The sequence below is a fragment of the Nannobrachium achirus genome (genome assembly GCF_963921795.1).
Source record: "Nannobrachium achirus genome assembly, chromosome: 5".
NCBI lineage: Eukaryota > Metazoa > Chordata > Actinopteri > Myctophiformes > Myctophidae > Nannobrachium > Nannobrachium achirus.
In genome coordinates, this window is record NC_137814.1 from 35121383 (window position 1) to 35145588 (window position 24206).

Below are 24206 nucleotides of genomic sequence, written 5' to 3' on the forward strand. Positions count from 1 at the left end.
AGGAGACAAAGAAGAAATCACATCATTACTAAAGTTCAGAAGTCTCACGGGCTCCCCTTCTGCACTCTGCTCCAGTCTGAGAACTTTAGGAAGATGTGCCAAGAGGACAGACAAAGAGCATGGATAATTCACTGTGCATTCCTAACGTCTATATCAGGGTTCCCCAATTAGTTTTCCCTACAAGGGCCGAATTATGTCTAGGGTACCAAGCTGAGGGCCACAACATTGCAGGGGGCGACGGTGGTGAATTCCGCTACTCCAGCGACAGTTCAGATATCGTCACTCTGAGGCAGAAACCTCGTACCTCCAAGTTTCAAATGTGTACGTTTTTTGGTAAAGCAAAGCCCTGCTTCATCATACAAGATCGTCGCACGAAACTAGTGAAAACAGCAGATCTACAAGCACACAACGCCTCACGTAGATCGGCTGTTTTCACTAGTTTAGTGATTTATTTAGATGATAAATACAAAATGAACGGTTTTGGACATACAAGGTTTCCACTCGACAACGACGATATACTAGTGTTGTTGCTGCTCTTATACTACCATTATTACTGGTGTTGGTGGGGGCCAGACAGTAGCCCCCCGCAGGCCGCAAATGGCCCGTGGGCCGCCTATTGGGGAACCCGGGTCTATATGATAAGAGATAACCATTGCTGACATGCATGGAACTGCCTTCATCTAAAACATTATTCATTAGGGGAACAGGTATAGCCTATTAGCCCTGCAACACTATGCTTGTAGCAGATAATATAAAATCTACAGAGACACAATTATTGAAGAGAAAAAATCCCACAACCACAATCATGCGAAATCATGCGAAATCGTCTCCAATTTTGTTCTAAACTGCCAAAGAACCTGCACTGATTTATATACAGCCTGCCTGGAGTTTGACTCAATCTTTGTGTAACCTTTAGAATCCTATTACATGGCCATCTGCCAATCCCCTATTTTCACAGTTGAGTTGAAACCTTGGTATCATGTCACCATAACTGCCCTGTTCTGGCTGTTCACCAAAGTCATCAAAAGCCCATGCATGGCCTGGGTTACATATTTGTTGAATAACTTGAATTAAAAAATAAATAGATTGCAATAATTGAGTAATTAGTCAAGATAATGATAATCCATCATCCCATGACTATGCAACAAAGCAGAAATATAACTGACTTTAAAAGACAGAATTGTCTGTCACTGATGAAGTCTGGTGTCATTTGTTGTGACAATACAGTCCTTTGATGTATTAGATGAGAGCATTAGGTATTTCCCCTACCTGCCTTTACAGTATAACATTGACATTGACAAATGGGAATATCCATCTTGATTGACACAACAAAAGGACTTGCCATGGATGAACTGCACATGATAAGCCATGTCTAATTTCTTCACGACTGATATAAAAATGCCACATTTGCAGCAAGACACACTAAGGATACATTTTAAGGCAATCATTAATAGCCAGGAGCAGGCACATTGACGTCAAGTCATGTGCAGGAAAGGCACGCCACCTGGTTGTCTCAGGTGAAATACTCCCCTGTTGTTACTAATACTCCCTGTTGTTTGCCAGATCAAATTCTACAGGTGAGTCAATATACGAGGCTTTTATTGGGCTGATGAAAGGAATAACACAACACATGAGCCATCATTGACAAACAAACCCATGTACCCATGTCATGAATCCCTTTATTATGGTGCATCATCCACGAAATATTAACACGTTTGTTTGAACTATAAAGGCTTTTGAAACGACGCTCCGCCCTGTAGGGTTGGCTCTGAGGTGAGCCTGATATAAAGTGCACTCTGGCAGACTGTAGGTGAGACGGGCTCCAGAGCTCTTGCAGGTATGACAACGATCAGTTCCATCGGCTTCCAGGCTCTTTCAGATTCATCGCACTTTTGACAGGAGGGACACAAGCGTCTGCACTCCACGGATAGCCAATTGATGCCTCCCCGGTGGCAATAAACTGGACCTATAGAATTCTAACGGAGTATAAATATCAGAAAGCATGAAGCTCGAAGTGTTCTGCGGAAACCATATGAAATCCTTGGACATGTGCAGCGACGCCGAAGGCAGCGTCCGATCGCCCCTCTCGGGTGAAGAGGAGCTGGGCTCGGATGGGGACTGCGTGGCGCGCAGCCCGCCGCCACCTGTTGCTCCGTGCGCTGACAGCATCAACAAGGCAAAGCCCTACACGCGGAGACCCAAGCCGCCGTATTCATACATCGCGCTCATCGCCATGGCCATCCGCGATTCCTCCTCCGGACGCCTGACCCTGGCGGAGATAAACGACTACCTGATGCAAAAGTTCCCGTTCTTCAGGGGCAGCTACACCGGCTGGAGGAACTCGGTGCGGCACAACCTGTCTCTCAACGACTGCTTTCTCAAAGTGCTGCGCGACCCGTCCAGACCGTGGGGCAAGGACAATTACTGGATGCTCAATCCTCACAGCGAGTACACGTTCGCCGACGGAGTGTTCAGGCGGAGAAGGAAGCGCATCAACAAGAAGCAAAACAACAAGGACCTGGAGGTCTCCGAGCAGGGCGAGGAGGAGGAGGAGGAGGAGGAGGAGGACAACAACACGCACACTGGCCCCTCGCCGTCCGCCTCACCCGCCTCGAAAGCGGTTGAACCCTGTGCCAAATTCACCAGTTCTTTCGCCATAGACAGCATCCTCAGCAAACCGTTCAAAACGGAGGCGTCGTGTAAAGACGGCGATGCGACAGTCGTCCCCCATCCCCATCATCATCATCCCCATGCCTTCAGCTGGCCGTTCTACCCAGGTTTGAACGTGCTGCCTCATCCTCATCATCCTCATCATCATCCACCTGCCTCTGTCTCCTTCCCTCACGTCAAGTCAGTGTTCCAACTGGACTCGTACACTGCGCATGTGCTGCAGGCATACGGCGGGGGGCTCTTTTCAAAGGGGCATCGCGGCAGCAGAATTTAAGCATGCACTTGAACCCAGGACCCTCTATAGCAGTGTCTCAAAGTGGATTCCACTCATTCCAGGGACTGTGTTGGTTCTAGGGGGGTCTAAATTGACCCATAGGCTACAAGTCTGTAACTCTGACAGTGTACAAATGGAACCAAATGAACCCTGTCGGGTTCAATTTGTAGGCTACGCTGACAGAGTTAAGGGAATATCTTGACATTTGAACGTTTGCGAAACACTGCTTTATAGCAGCCATCCATATTCTGGGATGGTGAGCATACAAAAACAGCAGATCTTGAGCTTGTAGACTGGCTATTTTTCGGCGAAGAGTAGAGGGCAAAGGCAGTCCATCTATACTACAGAGCCAAATTAGGTCCAGTTTAAAGTTTAGCCTATGGGTTTGTTTAAGTGGTTAATTCTGACTCAATGTTCCATGCTTCAGTGTCCTCTCGTCACCGACTGGAAATCATGTGTTGTGATGGTGGACAATAAAGGGAGGGGAGGGGGGGGCAATTACGGAGTAATTTCTACCAACTGTGCACTTTGTATTGTATTATATTTTATTATTTTGACAACCGGTCATTTAGGACAGAGGAGCTCTGTTTTTTTTTTCGTTTGTGTGCATATAAAAACAAAACAAGGATATGATATTTGTTTTAAAACATATGGCATGTTTTATGATGTTTATGGCGCATGCACGCTATAGTTTCATGATTAACCAGGAATGTTTATTCTAAATGTTACTGAATTTGGTCTGAAATGTTTGTTTACAGTTTGACAAAGTTTTCAAGTCAGCAGTTTGTATAGGCCTATATGTTTTTCTGTATTTTTCCTGTTCTCCCATGAAGCAAACGTTTTACATGACAATAAAGACTATATGTTTTTATAATGCAGACATGCAGTGCAGTTGCATTTATTTATTTGTGTTCCTTATTGGCCTACTAGAAATCAAGAAATTAAATTGTGAAATGAGTGTGTCTGGTGATATTGTTATAATGTTTGTTTAGCCTAAGTCAAGGCACTTGATGGTCTCTTTGTTCAAACCGGTGGAGACAGGACTAGGAGAGAACCACATACAGTACACCGGCCTAAATTGTGTTGCGCTTCGGCTTCAGTTGCAATTTTGACTATAGGCCTACATGTTCTGTTTGTTTTATAACTTCCAATTTGTATCCTGTTTATATAGACTACTTTATCCTGTATGGGTTCTCTCTCCTGATTATATAAAATTAGTATCCCGAGCTTTACTAAAGAGATTACTGAACACACGCTATACTGCAATTGGAATAGAGGAGCTATTTATTAATTATACGTATAGGACTATTTACAACAACAATAGCCTTAATTATAATTATTATAATAATAATAATAATCACATGACTTGCACCACCTTTAATGACTCATGGAAACCAGGTTACTCTTTGTACACAGAATATGTTGTAAAGATAACATGGACTCATGATGTCATTCAATGCAGGCCTCTATAAGTAAAAGGGCAAATATGAATGAAGTGACAGATTTGCATGCTTGATGACCTAACCAGCGGACATAGTGCATGGGCCCTATTTTCGTCCATATGCCTTCCCTAAATTTCTTTGCCTTTTTACTATTTTGAAAAATATTTTTAAATTGTAGCATATATGCTAGAACACGTTGCTAGCTCACAACGTGTCGATGTAGATTGGGTAGATTATTGAAGTATTTTAAAATGTATAAAATGGTAAAAAAAAAAAAAGAAAAAAAAAATAGGTATAAAGGGTAAAGCATCGACGAAAATATAGCGTATGACTGACTGACTGACTGACTGACTGACTGACTGACTGACTGACTGACTGACTGACTGACTGGCTGGCTGGCTGGCTGGCTGGCTGGCTGGCTGGCTGACTGACTGACTGACTGACTGACTGACTGACTGACTCACTGACTCACTCACTGACTGACTGGCTGGCTGGCTGGCTGGCTGTCTGATTGGTTGATTGATTGAATACTTTATTAACAGTTGCATATAGAAAAAGCACAGGACAGTACAGCTCAGAAGAGCTAATAGGATTAAAACCCAAGAAAGCACAATGGCTTACCTAGGGTCCTTTTGTACTCAATTCATATAGAGACATTAAATTACAGACAAATATACCACAACACATGCAAAAAAAAACACAGGCCTAACACAACAGTCAGTGAAAAAAGTATGTAAAATTAGTATGTATTTACAGTAAAAGACTGGCAAGTGCCAACAGCAGCATAAACAACAAAATGCTGATTAGGCCATACTTCAATAGCAACCATAATATACGATCATAGTTCTATAGGCCTAAATGTCCTCGCTACATACTAAGTGACGGGGTGAAATTCAATTGGATATGCCTATACTTAATACTCTGAGTTAAATTAACACCGATTGTGCTGTAGTGTATTTATAATAATGTAATCGTATGTTGTCTTTTATAAAGTTGGTATGTTGCCTATTATAAAATTGGACTCACCGATTATGGAGAAATTCAATCCCCATTATTTATTTGCCTATGTCCGTGAAGCTGCACTGTCACCGGATACGGGTATCCAATATTTATATTTTGTGTCTGGTTCTACAAATAGCTGTCGCCTCTTTCACCACACATGCGTGCGCAGGGGAATGAGAAATAGTACATCCTGATGTCACTGCAGTCCAATCCCAACCAAGCGATGTAAAGCATCATGACCCCTTAATATGTTCAACACAAGTTGTATCATGCAAGCAACGGAGAAATTCGTTATAGGGGTTATGACTTTTTATTAGCAATCAAATGTATGCTATCCATTTTCTCATGTAGATTTTTTTTCTTTAGTTTTTCTTTTTACCTATAAGCACTGAGCAGATATAGCATTTGAGCAATTCCCTGAAATTGGATGAAGTAATAAGTAATAACATGTAATTCTTATTGGCATGTAGGTACTGTGGGCCTACGATCCAAATGTATCCGAATGGCTTACATGGAAGCTTTCACAACATAATCAATATCAAGCATGTTGGGACACACACACACACACACACACACACACACACACACACACACACACACACACACACACACACACACACACACACACACACACACACACACACACACACACACACACACACACTATTTTCTATAATATGTGCTCTAACACCATTTGATTTCATTTGATCAGTTAATTAAATAATCTATATTTGGCTTATATATATATATATATATATATATATATATATATATATATATATATATATATATATATATATATATATATATATATATATAAGCCAAATATAGATTATTTAATTAACTGATTTCTCCAGGGATACTATCCAGGGCAGGCGCTGTATAGGCGGTAAGCTGACACTTGTGCGCTGTGTGTGGTATGTTGGCAGGAGCTGATGGAAAAACCATGCGCACCCTGAACAGAACAGCGCAACCGTTAGGTTATTTCTACTGCACCGTTATAGACAGCTAACGTTGTCAAATGGAATGGGCTGGTCACTCTATTGACTGAAAAGCATGCGTTATTTGCTTACCATGACTTACTACAGGGAGACTGGTGCCAAATATTAGATTAAATGAGACGGAGGTGATTTGGGAAGTGACTTGAGTGAGCGGTGGGAGGAGATTTTGTGTTGTACCCTTTTCATGATGTGTCCGACTTTGTTTGAATCGAGAATGATGCCTGGAGTTTGGCCAGATGGGGAGGGAATATTTTCTCCAGTTCCTGAAGATTTCTTGGAGAGATTTGGAGGGATCTAGGGGGGCAGAGAGATTTAGGAATTGATAGGTGGTCGAGTTTTGTTTGGCCAAGTGAAGTGGATATGCGCAAGCAAAGTTGAGGAGCTTTGTTTTCCACTCCTAGGATTATTTCCAGCAATGGACAGAGAGGGAGAGGGGACTGGGGAGCAGTGCGCATGCTGACACAGTGGACTCACAGCTGTTGTTCTTGATTAGAAGAGCGATAGGTTAAATGCGAGGCTGAATCGGCACTGGTTGCTCCAATTATCGCATTAGGGGGTACTTTTTCTATAGGCTTTAATTGTGTAAGATATAGGCGGAATATTTCATTAATCTCACAGTGAGTGAGTCCATCCTGAATGTTAAAACAAACGGGGCGACCATCATGACGACCGAGCGCGCGCAGCCACATCTGGAGCCCGCTAATCCTGTGCGCTGCAGCCCAGCGGCCCACGGTGCCGTGCAGGACGCAGCAGCGCAGCGCGCGATGGAGAGCAGCCCGCTCAGTGAGTCCGCCAAGGGGAAGAAGGGGAACTCTGGCTTGCGGAGACCCGAGAAGCCCCCGTATTCATACATCGCCCTCATCGTAATGGCGATCCAAAGCTCCCCGACCAAGAGGCTCACTCTGGCTGAGATCTACCAGTTCCTCCAGGCCCGCTTCCCCTTCTTCAGGGGGTCGTACATGGGCTGGAAGAACTCCGTCAGACACAACCTGTCTCTGAACGAGTGCTTCATAAAGCTGCCCAAGGGTCTCGGCAGACCCGGCAAGGGCCACTACTGGACTATCGACCCCGGCAGCGAGTTCATGTTCGAGGAGGGCTCCTTTCGTCGCAGACCTCGGGGCTTTCGGAGGAAATGCCAGGCTCTGAAACCCATGTATCGAATGATGAACGGCCTCGGATTCGGTGCCTCTATGTTGCCCCAGAACTTTGATTTCCAGTCAACCTCTGCCTCGCTGGCATGCCATGCCAACAGCTACAACCTGGACTTAATGGGCAACGCCGTGCCAGGGAGCTTCGACGGATTAGGAGGGGGACACCATGCCCCACACATGTCCCCAAACTCCGGGTATATGACGGCCTGCCAGGTGGCCTCTAATGCGGACTACTGCCCGAACAGCGGCGGCAGCCCCTTGCAGTCTTCCCCGGTGATGATGGGTACCTTGGACTGTCAGTCGCCTTATGCTAATGCTGCCACTTCACACTGGTCTCCATCTGGGGTGCCCTCATATATCAAACAATCTCTGGAGTCAAACAGTCCCACATCCTCCACTTTGCACTCGGGAATGTCACCTTACTCTCTAGAACAAAGCTATATTCATCATAATGGTCGAGACTCTTCAGACATTGCAGGTATAGAGCTATTCTTTTTTGGTCTATTTTATAAATCATGTGCAGTTGCTCTCTACAACAAATTATAACAGGAGGCCGACGGTAAGAAACGGTTGTTGGATTTATAGTCATATTTCATTCATTAAAAAGAAAAAAATAATAACATTTGCCACATCAAAATGGAAACGGACCCATTGGCCAGTTTCCTTTTCAATTGATTTCAATTTTGATAATTAGGCAACATGTTTGTTATTTTATAGGCTATAACATGCATTATTATTGGGGATAAATATATTAGGCTTACACATCTGCATAAATTCGATCAAAGTGAGAGATTCAGTTATTAGTATTAGTATTATTCATTTGTTGTTGTTATTATTGTTATTATTATTATTAAATTGGGCCTATTTTTTAAATGTTTATAGAACATCTACCTGCTGTAGAAAATAAACTAGAAACTTTTTACCTCTACCTGAAACATAGTTAATTTGATTATTTTTGTGTTGCAAATATCCTAGACAAAAAAGAAAGAATAAATACATAAAGATAGGCCTATATATTTCCCTATTTTGACATGCAAAATTCGACATAATTATGTAATTTTGGAGATTAGGCCATACTATTCCTACTCGAGTTTTGTTTACAAGCTCTGTTGAGAAACCTTCCATCCACTGGAAATATTGACACATAATAAACCAGTTGATTCCAAATATTTGTTTATAGTGATTAAATGGAAGAGTTTTGAATATAGATGATTCTAGCAATGTGTAAATAAAATAAAATAAACAGTTGATGTTTCTTGCTGTAACAATCCTAACTCTAAATAATCTAGAATAATTTGTACTGACAAATTAATACCAAGGAATTTATAACGTCACAACAAAAGATTATTATTTCTTTTTTACATCACTGGTTCCCAAACACTGGGTCGGGACCAGTGTGTGAGTCCCTTTATTTTTTGTTTCCTACATTTTGTTTTATATTTTTATTATTTCAAAATAATTTAAAAATAGTAATTTCATGAGTAAATAAAAGAAAATTCTAAGAAATTCCATAAATTGGAACACAAATGTTTAAGAAGAAGTGAAAATAGCTGATCTATAAGCTCACGCGGTGGCGCAAAGCGAAGCATTGTGAGCTTGTAGATCTGCTGTTTTCATTAGTTTGGGTCCCGGGCAAACGTCTAATATTATCTCTTTTGGGTCTCAAGCAAAAAAAGTATATGGGAACCACCGTTTTACATGCATGACCTAATTCCATTTCTCTCACTTCTTTCACAGTGGGACTGTCACGATATTCCAACCACTCGGCGCCTATGTGTGACAGGAAGGATTTTGTGTTCAATCTGAATGGCATCTCCTCTGTGCATCCCAGCACTGGAGGATCTTACTATCATCAACTCCATCATCACCATCACCAGAGTGTGTATCAGGACGTAAAGCCTTGTGTAATGTGATGAGCAGTGGGCCAAGTGAAATACAAAGTCATCAAATCATGCCATGGGGTTCTCTTTAATCCAGTAAACTAAAACATCAACATTTACATAAATCCTAATAAAGGAGTAAAAAATTACTTTCTTTCCTATTGATTACTCACGCCATGGAGACTTGAGTTCAATAATATTTGTTGTATTTGTCGCATTCCTAAGACAAAATTCTGATTATAGTAAATGTATTGTAATCAAATTATTGGCTTAGGAATAGGAAACAAAAAACAAAAGATATGATGTGTGAGTAATCAATAATAAAAAAGCTACTCCTTTAAAGGAGTAATTCACCTCCAAAATGACTTTTTTCCCCCTATTGATTACTCATGCCAAGGAGACTTGAGTTCAATTATATGTTTTTTGCTCAATTCATTTATTTACCCCCATTGATTCCGGGTGGGGACCCAAATGCACTTGGGTCCCCATCCGGAATCAATGGGGGTAAATTTACTATAATCAAACGTTTCTCTTACGAATGCGACAAATACAAAAAAAAAATATTATTGAACTCAAGTCTCCATGGCGTGAGTAATCAATAGAAAAAAGAAAAGTCGATGTGGGGGTGAACTACTCCTTTAAACTCTTATCTATTTCATGACCCAACAGATGCTGGATCATGGAATGAATAAATAAGGGAGCCTAAAAGGACTTAAGCGCTGGTGTTTTTTGTTTGCTGGATTACCAACACACCCGTGCACCCGATGAAGGTTCAAGGTGTACAGTCTGTTCACTTTGACTGTGTTGCCAAATGTGGCAATAATACCATCATCAAATCCGCAGATGAAAGAACTATAGCCTGCCTACAAGGACGAGTGTTTGCATTCTCTTTTTTCAAGTTTCTATTAATCAAACCCAAAGGTGGAATCAGTTCCAGTAAAGTTTTGAAGGGCAACTTCTTATGACGAGGAATGTTTAAATGGCTAAAAGGAACCTCATGCTGTGCTGGCCCTTTTTGTATGCCAGATCTTTGCCTTTAAGCACATCATGATGTGAATGGTGTTTATTTTTGTATTGTGATTACATCTTAAATGCAATATCCAAACACATGTTAACTGACAAAACACATATACGGTTGGTTGCCTAAATATCTTTATTCGTGCACTTATTTCTTTTTTTCAGTTGTCAATAAAGATACATTTTTTCTTACGTTTGGTGTAAGTTATGTTAATAATACACAGCATAATATATATAAAAATTATATATATAAACAATTAAATAGCTTGACAAGATTTGTTGACTCAATTATTTCGGAGAATTCTTTGTTGTTAAAATAAATCAACCAAGTGCAGGTATTTGTTTGTCAAATCTATTTAATTGGGCAGAAACATTACAGAACTCTCTTGGTATGGAATATGGACATTATAAAAGTTGTGAATATTAAAGAATTATGCATAACAATTGGAACTTTACAAAACAACCCAACATTAAATGAATGCTTTCATCCAACTTCTTTCCCTTGAGAAATAGCTCAGTTGTAAATTTAGTGACAGTAAAAGTTACCAAAATGTAACAGCGTTATAGGTGAATAATTTCAGTCTGAAACATTCATTTCTGTCTTTTTAAAATAAAAACACAGTAGGCCACAGAATAATACTCTTATATTAACCTAACCGTGGGTAAATATTTTGATTTAAATTGTTATCACAATTAGGTTATTGTTAGTAGTAGTAGGCCTTAGATATTTTTCAATAAGCATATAATGCATGTGTATATATTTTCAAATAATTTGTTGATGGCCCTTGCTATCTTACACTGTGCAGTTTTCCATACTCTGCTGTTGACAGTGAGTAGATATTTAATGTTTTGCCACTTCTTCCATATATTGATATTGTGTGTGTGTGTGTGTGTGTGTGTGTGTGTGTGTGTGTGTGTGTATATATAATTGTTATTGTGACCGAAGGTCGCAGTTTAGTATGTGAAACGGCACATGCTGACTCCGTCTGGACGTGTACACTTTTTTACCGTCTATGGGTTTGCCGCTCTGACATCATGCTCTGACATCACTGTGATGTCAGGGGAACCAGTCTAACAGAATGGGTTTGCCGCTCTGACATCAAGCTCTGGCTTCACTGTGATGTCACACAAGCAGAATCCCTTTTATGCCCATGTATGGAGTTCCATGATGTCATCAATATTAAGCCCATATCTAACAGGACTTCATTTGGGAATGCCCATATGGAGGCCACATCGGCCACATACCACACTAACATATATGGTCAAGACAGCCCATATCTGTTTGGCTGGTTCTACAGACAGGGATCTCCATGTATGGGCATAAAAGGGTATGATTTCACATAACGAATAACTGAGAAAGGATGTTTGGGCTCTCACGGCATATCTCCATAAACAGTAAGTACATGGATCTCTATATGGGTACCAGGGGTCTCCATATATGGGTAGTCCGATATACATCACTGATCAGATGGCAAAGACATGGCGCGACCTCGCCCTTTAGGGCAGGGGCGCTTGTCGCCCTGAGGCGTCTTATATATATATATATATATATATATATATATATATATATATATATATATATATAAATGAATTAAAACATTTTAGGGAATACAATAACCTTTGAAAAATGACTAACTGAAAAAAAAACAGCATTTGATAGAATTAGAAGGATTTGACGTAGATTTGAATTAGAAGGATTTGACACAGTACTGTATGTGGATTGCGAACAGAAAGGGCTTAGTGTATCAGTTCTGTACATGTACTGCTGATGTTATACATGTGCTCTCTGTTATGAGTGAGAAAGAGAAAAACAAAGCAATTTGCAAAGCAAAGCAAAATAGCCATCACACACATCACACACATCAGCCTAAAACAAGAAGGCTAAAATTACACAAAAGCACACACTTTTATAGTAGTACAGTACCGCCATCTAGTGGCAGTTTGCAGAGGTTGCATGGAGCCACCTAATAACATGATTTGATAGAATAAAGAGACACGCTGAATATTAAAAACAAGTATATATTATATTATAAACAAAGCAAATATGTTAACATTTGACACATCCAAAATAGGTTAGGGGGAGGGTAAGGCCCGTTGTGCAGTGGGGCCAGTTGATATTCTTCATTTAAACCAATAATATATCATATAAAATACTGCCAATCAGTTTTCTGACATTGGACAGCCCCTTCCGGTTCATGACGATTGCAAACGTGTGCCAAGCTGATTTCACTTCATTTTGGGACCAGCTCTCAAGCAAGCAGGTCTTTTCACCAACAGCTTGTCGGCTAATTTTCGTCTAGCACTTTGAATTCAGTCGTCAAACAGTCACAATATACCTAATTTTAATCATCTATCTGTCCTCTATTATGCCATGTAAGTTTTAACCCTCTGTATCAAAAATCAATATGTTATTTTAGGTCTTACAGTGAATTTAGTCAAAAGGGGTCCGTTGTGCAGCCCCTGCAAAGATATACAACCGACCCCACCTGTTATGATAACAAGCTGCTGCTAATGCTAAATGATTAGCATAGAGGCTAAAGAGACTTCTCTCATCAGCTGGGCCGAGTTTTTGGTGGAATTTGTCTTTTCTCATTTTAATTTTTGTCTAATGCCTGCAAAACACTTTACTGCCACTAGTTAGTCTATAGGCCTATGATATGATGAATTAGACTATGCTTATTAGGCAACATGCAGTGTCTCATCATTCTCATGTGACATTTCAAATCTCTTAACTATTTATTAAATAATTCTAAGAAATTAGACAGATAATTAGGCTTTTTGCAAGTATAGGCCTACTTCTTATGAATGGTGAGACGACTGCACAGTGAAGATGGTAAGAGGAAATGAGTTTTGCCTGGAAGTTGCAACAATGGCCTACCTGACTTCATGGTTAAGATTAAGAGTAAAACACAAGTTAAAGAAAACATGTCCCTGAACACATACTATGAGTAAAAAAATATAATAAATAGTTAACATAACCTTTTTATTTAATTTAGAATGAGCTGAACAATTGGCCCATACATTGTTCCGGTGTATGGTGGTGGGTCCATTGTTCCGGTGCACATATTCTTTTTGAAGAGAAATTGTGGCTTATAGGTTTGAGATTGAATCAAATAAACACCACCATTAGTTGACAGACATCTCAAAGTTATTAACTTTGCATTTTTGTCTCAATTGAGCAAGTATTTGTTTAGTAATAGAGTAAAATGTAAAAAAGGTAACAACAGACCCCGCCCTCCCTACCCCATTCAGTCACTTGGTAACGCTTTAAATACTATATATATAAAAAGAGATACTGTATGACGATATTCTGGCAGGTTGAATTGATTTATGTCTGGTCAGACTTGTGGGTTTTAATTAAGTGTAGAAACAAAAAAATAATACATAGAAGTTTTCTTCCAAAATCATACATTTTCTTCGTGTGTTGACCTGTTTAAATGCCCAATCATGATAATGTTACACCATTATCTTGTAAATTCAAGTGGTTTTGACTTGAGTTGTGGTTAAATAAGTGCAACTTACTGATAAGATAAGAATTATGATACATAATTCATGATTTGTGTATGAGGCTCATATGACCATATAATATATATTTTGAACTGAACTTACAGTATAAGAGACCACATTTTGGTCGGATACTTTAAGCTCAGGCAAACTGATTACAGGTCATAGTAACTTTGGTTGCCCTGACTACGAAATCATGATATACTGTATGTCACTAGTGGAAAATTACCACTCACTGTCTTCCTTCCTTGTTATGATCTGGGAACAAATCAATGAGTCCCACGACTTCTACTGTTATAATGTCACTGTCTTTCTTCCTTGTTATGATCTGGGAACAAATGAATGAGTCCCACGATCTTACTGTCATAAACTGTACTCTTTATATACTGTTCTCCACCATCTTGGAGGAGAGAGAGAATTATCAAGCTGCCGCTATGGTAGCTCACTGTTTGTCTCCTTTGTCTGACTCTCTTAAAATACAGCAATCTAAGATATACGTTGTTTGGTCTCTGTCTCTTATTTTGGTTATGGATTTATATATATCCATACTTATTTAACTTTAATTAATTTATTTAACAATAATGGTCCGTCGTAGCCGCATACAGTTTGTCAACATTGGCCGACTGAGGGACGGAGTGTTCAGGCTGTTTAGCCATGGTTCACTCTCTCCCCCGGTGGTACAATGTTGCAACACGTATGGAAAAGTACCAGCCAGGAAAATCTCTACATTGCTGTATTTTCAGACAAAGGTTTTTATTGGACAACAGTGTTATCTTATTTTGGATTAATGTGGACCCGCGTGGACATCCAGGAGCAGCACCGGACCGTGACGAAAGGTTGGATATCCCACCGATGCTCCACCGCCCGGCTGCACCTGGATCTCTGCGCCTGTCAAATTCCTAAGTTATTAAGATAAGTACATATTTACTTAGTCCCCGTAACGTGTCGTGTCTTTGAATTTTGAATTAACGATGTTAATGTAAGGAGAGAGATATGATTTGTGAATTATGTTTTCTCCCCGTCTGGAGGAGTCCGAAAGCTCCTAATAATGTTTTGGTTTGACACGCGTCGTAAATTAACCCTTATCTACTAGATACTGAATGGTCGTAAATCTCTTTGTTTCATCTTACAAAGTTTCAGGGAGGTGTGCACAATCCCTATTCTATTTTTATCTATTTCTCTGGTTTGGTCTCGCTCTCTCATTGTGATGAGGAGGCAGAGACAATACTGATTTTCATACTTTAACTTTTTTTTTCGGTACAGTCGTTTTTGTCCACAAGTTGTTGTTCAACTTGTTGTTTTGTCAGTTTGTCTGGACCCTATGAATGGTCATTATTTGTTTGGCTTATAACCTAGGGCGAGTACTTCTAGTCGGCCTGAATTTAACGTGTACTTCTAGTCAGTTGTGGTTATAGCTTGTTTGTCTGGACCCTATGAAGGGTCAGTATTTGTCAGTTTGTTACTGTTATGTTCACTGTACCGATAATACTGTGTTTACTCAACGCCTCTCACTCCCTCGCTTGCCCTCGCGAAGCAGAGTGGGGGAGTCAGAAGCAATATGTTTATCTTTAAGACCGTTTTTATGGACCAGTTCTGTTTTCTGTAATATTAAGTACTTTTAAGAACTTTTAAAATATCTCTGAGAAATTAAAGTTAAGATTTAAGATTAAGAATAACTAACTCAAATTATGATGTCTAAATTAATTTAAACTATTGTAACGTTAAGTTTTAAAACCTCCTGGAGGCTTCTGGGTGTATCTGAGAATGGATTCTGTGAGAATGAATTTACTGTACTGTATGTGTGTGTGCGTGCATGCATGTGCGTGCGTGAGTATGAGGTGGAGTGTGTGAGCTCAAACCCCCCCCCTCTCTCTTCGTCAACGCGTGTGTGCCGTTCCAATACTGTATGTGTGAGTGCGGGCATGCGCCTGTGTGTGCGTGAAGTCGCTTTAACCCCTTATCGCTTTTCACTCTGTCTCTCCTCGTGAGTGTGTGTGTCTGTCTGAGTGCAGCGTATGTGTGCCTGTGTGGCTAGAAGACATCTGCAGCCTTCAAGGTCAGATGGTCTGTGTGTGAGAATTGTTATGGGAACATGTTAGATGTTTAGTCCTCCTTTCTACTGGTATCATCAACATTTCATTGTTTTCTGTCTAAAGTATTTTGTTGATGTTCTATCCTGTCTTGTTATGAATACATTTAAGAAAAACTTCATTACCCATAAATCTCTGGTTGAAACTTCCTGTTCCCTGGTTACCATAACAACCTTTAGATTCCATTGCTGGGAAGGACACAAGGTCGCTTCTCGCCCTTAAGGCGTATTACTGGTACTAGACACAGTGTCTAGCAACTCTCCCCATTCCCGACTGGTACTGTATAGTGCCCTTTTCATTGATTTAAATTATTTAAATTATTTTATTTAACTTCTATGTCACATCTATATTGATGTGCCAAAACGGGGGAGTGTTTAAGGATTAATTTTGATTTAATTTTGATTTGTTTTTGATTAATTTAATTTGGTTTTTCATTGATTTAAGATTTATGATTTCAATTTTAAACTTAATTTGAAATATTTCTGTTTTCATGGGCTTGAGACTGGACGGAGAGAGGAATGCAGTGTGGGGAAGGAGAATCGGGTCCCCGGAAAACAACCACGAATGAGGCGGGGTGCAGACGAACCACCACCTGGACAGGCCAGGACAGTGCATGCCAATCCACCGCAGCGGCACGAGTCAATCGTGCCTGGTCGGTGAGTTTCTGTTGCACTGTTGAAGTTATGCCATGTAGTACAAACACTATCATGAAGAACTAAATTGTCGTGAACAAATAAACTGGCCAAAGGTTCTCTGCTCCGTAGGAAACACCTGAAAGAAGACGACCCAGAAGAACCCACAGCTTCTGCATGTCCTCACCGCCGTCTCTCCAAGCCCCACCGTCATCATCACCATCATCGTCATCATCGTCATCCGATCACTGGACTTAAGGACTTTTTAATTCATATTTTCTTTTTTCATTCTTTATTCTTTCTTTTTATTTGTTTATTCAATTTTAATTCTGTCTTCATTCATCTGTAAAAAACGATGAAATATTTTTATTGGTCATGTCTCTTTAACTTTAAGGATTTATTACAGTCCTCTTTGAAAATTTGAATTTCTAAATATTATTAAAGTCTTCATATTATTATTAGTATTATTACCCTGATAAAATGTTTAATGTGGAGGTCATATGAACCTCATACAAAAATTAAAGGGTAGATTGATAAGATAAGAATTATGATACATAATTCATGATTTGTGTATGAGGCTCATATGACCATATAATATATATTATGAACTGAACTTACAGTATAAGAGACCACATTTTGGTCGGATACTTTAAGCTCAGGCAAACTGATTACAGGTCATAGTAACTTTGGTTGCCCTGACTACGAAATCATGATATACTGTATGTCACTAGTGGAAAATTACCACTCACTGTCTTCCTTCCTTGTTATGATCTGGGAACAAATCAATGAGTCCCACGACTTCTACTGTTATAATGTCACTGTCTTTCTTCCTTGTTATGATCTGGGAACAAATGAATGAGTCCCACGATCTTACTGTCATAAACTGTACTCTTTATATACTGTTCTCCTCCATCTTGGAGGAGAGAGAGAATTATCAAGCTGCCACCCGGATGGCAGCTCACTGTTTTGTCGTCCTTGTCTGACCCTCTCTAAATACAGCAATCTAAGATACGTCCTTTGGCTCGTCTCTCTTATTTTGGTTATGGATTTATAGATCCATACTTATTTAACTTTAATAATTTATTTAACACTTACCTAGCTCTTACAAATTATAAAAGTGCACTGTACACCATGTGTATTTGTAAAGGTGCATTAAAAGTCAAGTGAGACTGCCTCTGTCTTATCACTGCAGATGGAAGAAAGTAAATTGCATGAGAAATACAAATTCTACAATGGCGTACAATTGTGCTCAATCTAAGCAAGATCATTTGAAGGACCAAGCCTGCTAAAACTATAAGATGTACCAATAATGAACACAATTTTATACCGTGGTTAAAGGCTGCACTCTCACTGGAACGCACTAAGTTGTGTGAGAGTTGTGTGGGGGAGGCGGGGGGCAGAGACAGCACAATGCATTCCGGATGGAAGTCTAGTGGTTTGAAGTCTAGTGCGTGTTGTGTGCTTGTTGGATGGTGCTCTGTGCAACCACAGGACTCTCACTAGACTTCAAACCACTAGACTTCCATCCGCAATGCATTGTGCTGTCTCTGCCCCCCGCCTCCCCCACACAACTCTCACACAACTTAGTGCCTGTCTGTGTGTGGAAAGCCAAAGACAACACACACACACACACACACACACACACACACACACACACACACACACACACACACACACACACACACACACACACACACACACACACACACACACACACACAGTTTATTTCCCAAATCGACCCTAACCGTAAACAACAATAAAAGCAAAACTGACTGAGAGACTAGTTTATACTGCCCTGCACCTTGCACTTTAATATCATTTGCAACTCTAGATTAGTTACAGATATGGACATTATTGCTTTTATGGACTTTAATGTGATATGCTAGCAGTATATGGACATATTGTTTTAACTGTGTGTTGTTTGTGTCTTGTATATTTATGCGTTGGAATTGGCAAACCATTTTGTTGAATGTTTGCATACAATATGGATTCTGATTCTGACACACACACAGACACACACGGACACACACACACACACACACACACGCACGCACGCACACACACACACACACACACACACACGCACACACACGCACAATTTGTTGCAATTATTTTCCTGCAGCCTATATACGGTACGTATATGAACACCTTGCAAACTTAAATTTCACTCAACTCAAGTCAGAATGCTAACATAGTAGTCATATCAGCTAGACCAGTGTTTCTCACAAGTTGGTTTGTGTACCCCATGGGGGCATGTACAGTAGATGTAGCCTAATACAGGGGAGTGAGAGAACTTACTTAATGAAATATTGTGGCCTCACTGCAGTGTTCAAATAACTCTAGGTTCCAGGTCAGGAAGGTTATTCTGATTCTGGCCTCCTGGTGGCGTTATAATAGGCCAATGTGAAAATGGTGCCAGGTCTTCTCCGGGCTTCACGGACGCTGCACGCATGATTTTGTTCCAAATAAAATGTTTTGAAAAAGTCGACCTGATGGTGGCGCTATAAAATGTGAAAAGGGTGGCATTTGTTCCTAGCTTGGTTCCAGCCCATAGACCCGCCCACTCTCAGAGTGGACTGTTTCTCTGGTCTGGAGTTGAGTAAATGAATCGGCAGTTTACCGATCCGAAATGGCGGCTCCTCCAGGGTGGCGGTGGGTCTAAGTTAGACCCACCGCCACCCTGGAGGAGCCGCCATTTCGGATCTAACGAATATCCAATCCGCGCAGCAGTTGAAACGATTACATTTCTGGAAGTTCACACACCAGGCAGGCAGGCAGGCACATATACTGTGACCGTGCGCCGCGATCACTGTGCGTCGCGATCACTGTGCGTCGCGATCACTTGCACGCGTGCACGCTCGCACAAAAGTCCCTCCGCAAATCGTTCAGACAGGGCACAATGTCAGACCCAAGCGTCTGAGTCTGAAATCAGGCTAATATGTTCCTTGACCTAGTGTGAATGTGCGTACAACGTTTCACGGAAAGAGAAGAATGCGTTCATAATTTGAGTCATTTTGTTCAAAACAGACCAATCCTGCAAAGTTTGGAGGCCAATCTTAGCCAATCAGGATGGAATATGAAATATCGGACAAATCCATCTTGATCACATGACTGTAGAGATACTGTGTACTGATTTGCATTACATTCACCCATTCACGCACACATTCATACACCGGTGGCGTAAACCATGCAAGGCACCAACCTACTCACCGGGAGCAATTAGGGGTTCAGAGTCTTGCCCAAGGACCCTTCGACATTAACTCAGGGGGAGCCCGGATTCGAACTGGAAACCCTTCGGGAACCCTTCGTGCTCTAATAGCGGTTTCTCTACCCCTGAGCTATGCCGCCCCATAAAATCTGAAGGAGTAATATCCCAAAATGTGTTTTACATAAGTCGGCCTCCTGGTGGCGCTATAAAAGGCTGGAATAGGTTGTTCCTTGGCCTCTTGGCCTTGGCCTCTATAGTGCACGTACAAAGTTTGACAATGATCGTGGAGTTATTGGTAAAAACACAAATCGACCTGTTATAGCGCCACCATGAGGCTGATTTGAAAAATGTGAAGTGGCATTTCTTCCTCTGCCTAGTGGGAATGTGCATGCACAATTTCACAAAAATTGCATGCTGCGTTCATGATTTGAGGCATTTTGTTCAAAACGACCTATCCTACAAACTTTGAAAAAAAGAATCTGCCTCATGGTGGCGCTATAAAAGGCCCATGAGAAAAATGTGGGGCAGAGGTTCTGAATTGTGTGTGTGCACAGTTTTGCTAAGACTGGGCCAACGGCGCCAGAGATTAGCTGATAACAGACGGACCTACACACGAAAACAAAGTCTCCCCATGCCTTCGGCCTGGTGGAGACAATAAATTAGGCAGCAAGCCTAACATTGATATCAAAAACCCCTACCCTTTACAGATTCTGGCGGTGTCACAGCTCCCCCTCATACATACCACATTCTATAATCAATCAAACTTTATTAAAGCCGAAGCCAAAGGTAGACATACAAACAGTTAAAATACAATTTAAAATCATAAAGAAAATCTAAAAAACACAGATAAAAACATCTAATAAAAGACACTCGTACCAATGTTTCCACATATGAGAGTGATATCATACAGAGCTGTACTTAGGATTGATCAACATCTTAATCACCTCATTATGAGACCCATCAAGTCTACTTTTAAAACTAAACATAAGGTTTCTCAGGAGAGCCTGAAAGGTGGTGAGACCTGAGTCACAAAACAACTGGCTAGCACTGCCACCCCTAGGCCTCTTCAGGAGGATCCTGAGTGCATCATTACACTCTACCTTAAGCTTGCGCAAGCTCTCTTTTTATAGTTCACCCATAAGGGGGCTGTATATAAAGGAGTACAGTAGGCTCTGAACAAATTCACCTTGACCTCATCTGTGCATTAGTAAAATTTCCTGACTAACATGTTCGCTTGCACATACAACATACGTCTCTGTCTGTGCATGTCAGAATCATCTTCCATCTTATCGTTAATGATGTGCCCCAAGTATTTGCAACTGTTACACACAGCACACCAGACAAATAAAATACAGGAAAAGGAAAATTGAGTTTCAGGTCCTCCTTGGTCCTGCATATCATTACCACACTCTTTTTGGCATTATATTTTACATCAAACTTAACCGTGCACTACTAGGGGATACAATGGCCAAATCATCCCCTATAAAGGGGATATAGTGTAGAATGCCACTCATTAAAACGTGTCACCATATTGCCAAAATGAATTACAAAAGCATTAACATTGGTTCCCAGGTTTCCTTACCCAGTATTAGGCTGAATAACATCAAGACTCCAAGTCTATCTGCCAAACAGAAGGCCACTGGGCTATCAGGTTTATATGGTTATGTCTCAGTCATATATAGTGACGTGACCATATATGGCATATATGGTCGACTCACGTCACATGCATATATGGGACCGACCGACCGACTGTCCGACTAGTCTTTGCACATTGGCATGTTCGTATAAGCGGTTGTCCAAAACTGTTGATCCAACCAATACGTCCATATATGGATATCCAGGTGTCCAGAACCAGCAATCCAACCAATATATGCCATTATACAGGATATGGCCATATACTACTAATGGCATTAGTGACTGACAGATACAGAGATCTTCATATATGGACACCGATGGGACACAGACAGACGGGTACAACGGGTACTCTGACAAAGCCCCAACTAGGACTCAGGCATATTGGTCAGCTCGGCTCAAGGTGAGGCACCTATGCTGCATCGCCAAGCCGACCAATATGCCAGAGTCGACAGTATACGCCAAAACTTCGAACATTAACGACTTTCATTACAAATAAAAACCCTTTCTGCTGTTAACCTCTTTCTGACACTGTCAGCACTGTAAAAGGACCAGAGCCCTCTTTTCTAGTCAGCCACCTAATACAACCACCGGTACCACAGGTATAATGGAAATCGGGGGGCGCTCTCCATTCCGACATGTCGCCACTCCGACAGTGACTTCTTATTGTCGGAGTGGCAACTCTTCCATAGGGTTAGTGTCGGAAAGGAGACATGTCGGAAAGGAGACATGTTGGAATGGAAATCAACAGAGCTCAGATCAGGCTGAAACCATCCCCAAATTTGGAGTCATATGTCATAGATACGTAATAGATGACTGACATCATAGACTGGCCACATGAGGAGTCCGATATCCACATGGGGGGCACATTGAATTAATACTTTGTTGGTTACTCACCCTGTGGGTAATTGTGTGATGCCCCAACCTAATGTTAAGTTTATATTTTCTGTAAAGCATCGAGGAGTCCTTTAAGTCCATGTATATGAAATGAATAGCTACCGGTAACTGAAAAATTAAGGTCTTCCCATTTCTTATATTCGTGTCTGATGAAATAAATATCAAATACCTAAATATTGTATCAAGCAACTTAAAAACTGTCTGGTGTCACATTCCGGAGCAGAGCTGTCATAGTTATCTTGCAATGTTGTAACAACCACAACAGTGTGAACAAGGCAACAACAACAGATTAATGCACAATATAACATTGATATAACATAGTTAATGTCATTCCAAGGATCATAGATGGATATGTCAGAATCAACGGAGGTGGTGGTGGATGCATCTGCCCCTGATTCAGATGCTTCCAAAATTGGTACCTCCAGTTCCAGAGAGCTCTCTGCAGCAGTACAAGCCAAAATCGAACGTAACAGACAGCGGGCATTGATGCTTCGTCAAGCCCGACTGGCGAGACGATCTGTGGCCGCAGTGGAGGGCGCCACCTCTGCAAAAGTGGCCAGGACCATTGACTCTGGTGGTGGATTCTTCATTGAAGAAGAGGAGAATGAAGAAGAGGAGAAAAGGGTCAAGACTGTGGTGCACCAGCCAGCTCCAGTGATGGAACCAGACTACTTGATATGTGACGACTGTGACAAACGTTTCATGGATTCCTACCTCAGCAATACCTTTGACCTGTCCGTGTGTGACAGCTGCAGAGACAGCGACGAGAAACACAAGCTCATCTCCCGTACAGAAGCCAAGCAGCTGTACTTACTCAAAGACTGTGACCTGGACAAGAGAGAACCTCCACTAAGGTTTACACTGAGGAAGAACCCTCACAACCCCCGCTGGGGAGGCATGAAGCTCTACCTAAAACTACAGGCAGAGAGGAGGTGTATGGAGGTGTGGGGCTCAGAGGATGCTCTAGAGGTCGCCAGAGAGACCAGGGAGGAGAACAGAGACGTGAATAAACAAAGACGCTTCAACAAGAAGGTCAAAGAGCTCCGCAGGGCAGTACGGGGCAGCATGTGGACCAAAGACACCAGCGTTCACCAACATGAATATGGGCCAGAAGAGCTGCTCGATGAAGAGGACGACCTTTACAAGAAAACATGCACCTGTGGACATGAGCTCACCTATGAGAAGATGTAGACACACACACACACACACAACTCTAGATTTGAACGACTATAGACCAATTGCACTTAAACCAGTGATTATGAAGTGCTTCGAGAAATTAGTTCTGCATCATATTAAAACCATACCTCCCTCGACCATTTTGCTTATAGAGCAATATTGCTCAGTGAATAACCTTTCGCTGAACACCACAAATCCAAGGATATTATTCTTGATTTGAGGAAGAAATGTGATCCAGGAAGAAACATGATGCAGACCCCACGTACAACAAACTTTGGACAAAGCCAGACGTTGGAGTTTAGCTCCTTCCAGGAGCGCATCTCAAAAACAAAAAGAAATCACACCCATGCAAAGTGAGCCGTGCAAACACGACACACGTGCATCTCTCCTTGTATGGTCCGTGACGTCGTTACTTTGTGTATGAGCACAGATCTCCATAAAAGGAGATCCGTGTAAATCTTTTGGCTAGCATCACAGAGTGAAACATAGGAAAAATTAAGTTGTTCACATATATTTACAATTGACCTGATATTAAAACTTTGACATACTGGGAGGGTGTTTCATCTCTTTGGAGACGTACAACCTGTAAGCCAAGCATTTATGTGATTAATTGTCCTTGAGCTTCGAAAT

General features: G+C 41.1%; 3 protein-coding genes across 3 annotated transcripts; all 3 read left to right on the plus strand.

The window, feature by feature from the left end:
• Positions 1 to 2002: 2002 nt before the first annotated feature.
• Positions 2003 to 2944, plus strand: LOC308285023 (forkhead box protein Q1-like; the record flags this gene model as incomplete). Its single annotated transcript, XM_080725742.1, has 1 exon — positions 2003 to 2944. The coding sequence occupies one exon, from the start codon at positions 2003 to 2005 to the stop codon at positions 2942 to 2944; it is 942 nt and encodes a 313-aa protein (XP_080581868.1).
• A 4107-nt stretch (positions 2945 to 7051) lies between these two features.
• On the plus strand, positions 7052 to 9453 carry LOC308285850 (forkhead box protein F2-like; the record flags this gene model as incomplete). The annotated part of the gene is made up of 2 exons (XM_080726736.1): positions 7052 to 8018; positions 9278 to 9453. 2 exons carry the CDS (start codon positions 7052 to 7054, stop codon positions 9451 to 9453), a joined length of 1143 nt encoding a protein of 380 aa, XP_080582862.1.
• A 13292-nt stretch (positions 9454 to 22745) lies between these two features.
• Positions 22746 to 23591, plus strand: LOC308285024 (DNA repair protein complementing XP-A cells homolog; the record flags this gene model as incomplete). The annotated part of the gene is made up of 1 exon (XM_080725743.1): positions 22746 to 23591. The coding sequence occupies one exon, from the start codon at positions 22746 to 22748 to the stop codon at positions 23589 to 23591; it is 846 nt and encodes a 281-aa protein (XP_080581869.1).
• Between the last annotated feature and the right edge of the window lie 615 nt (positions 23592 to 24206).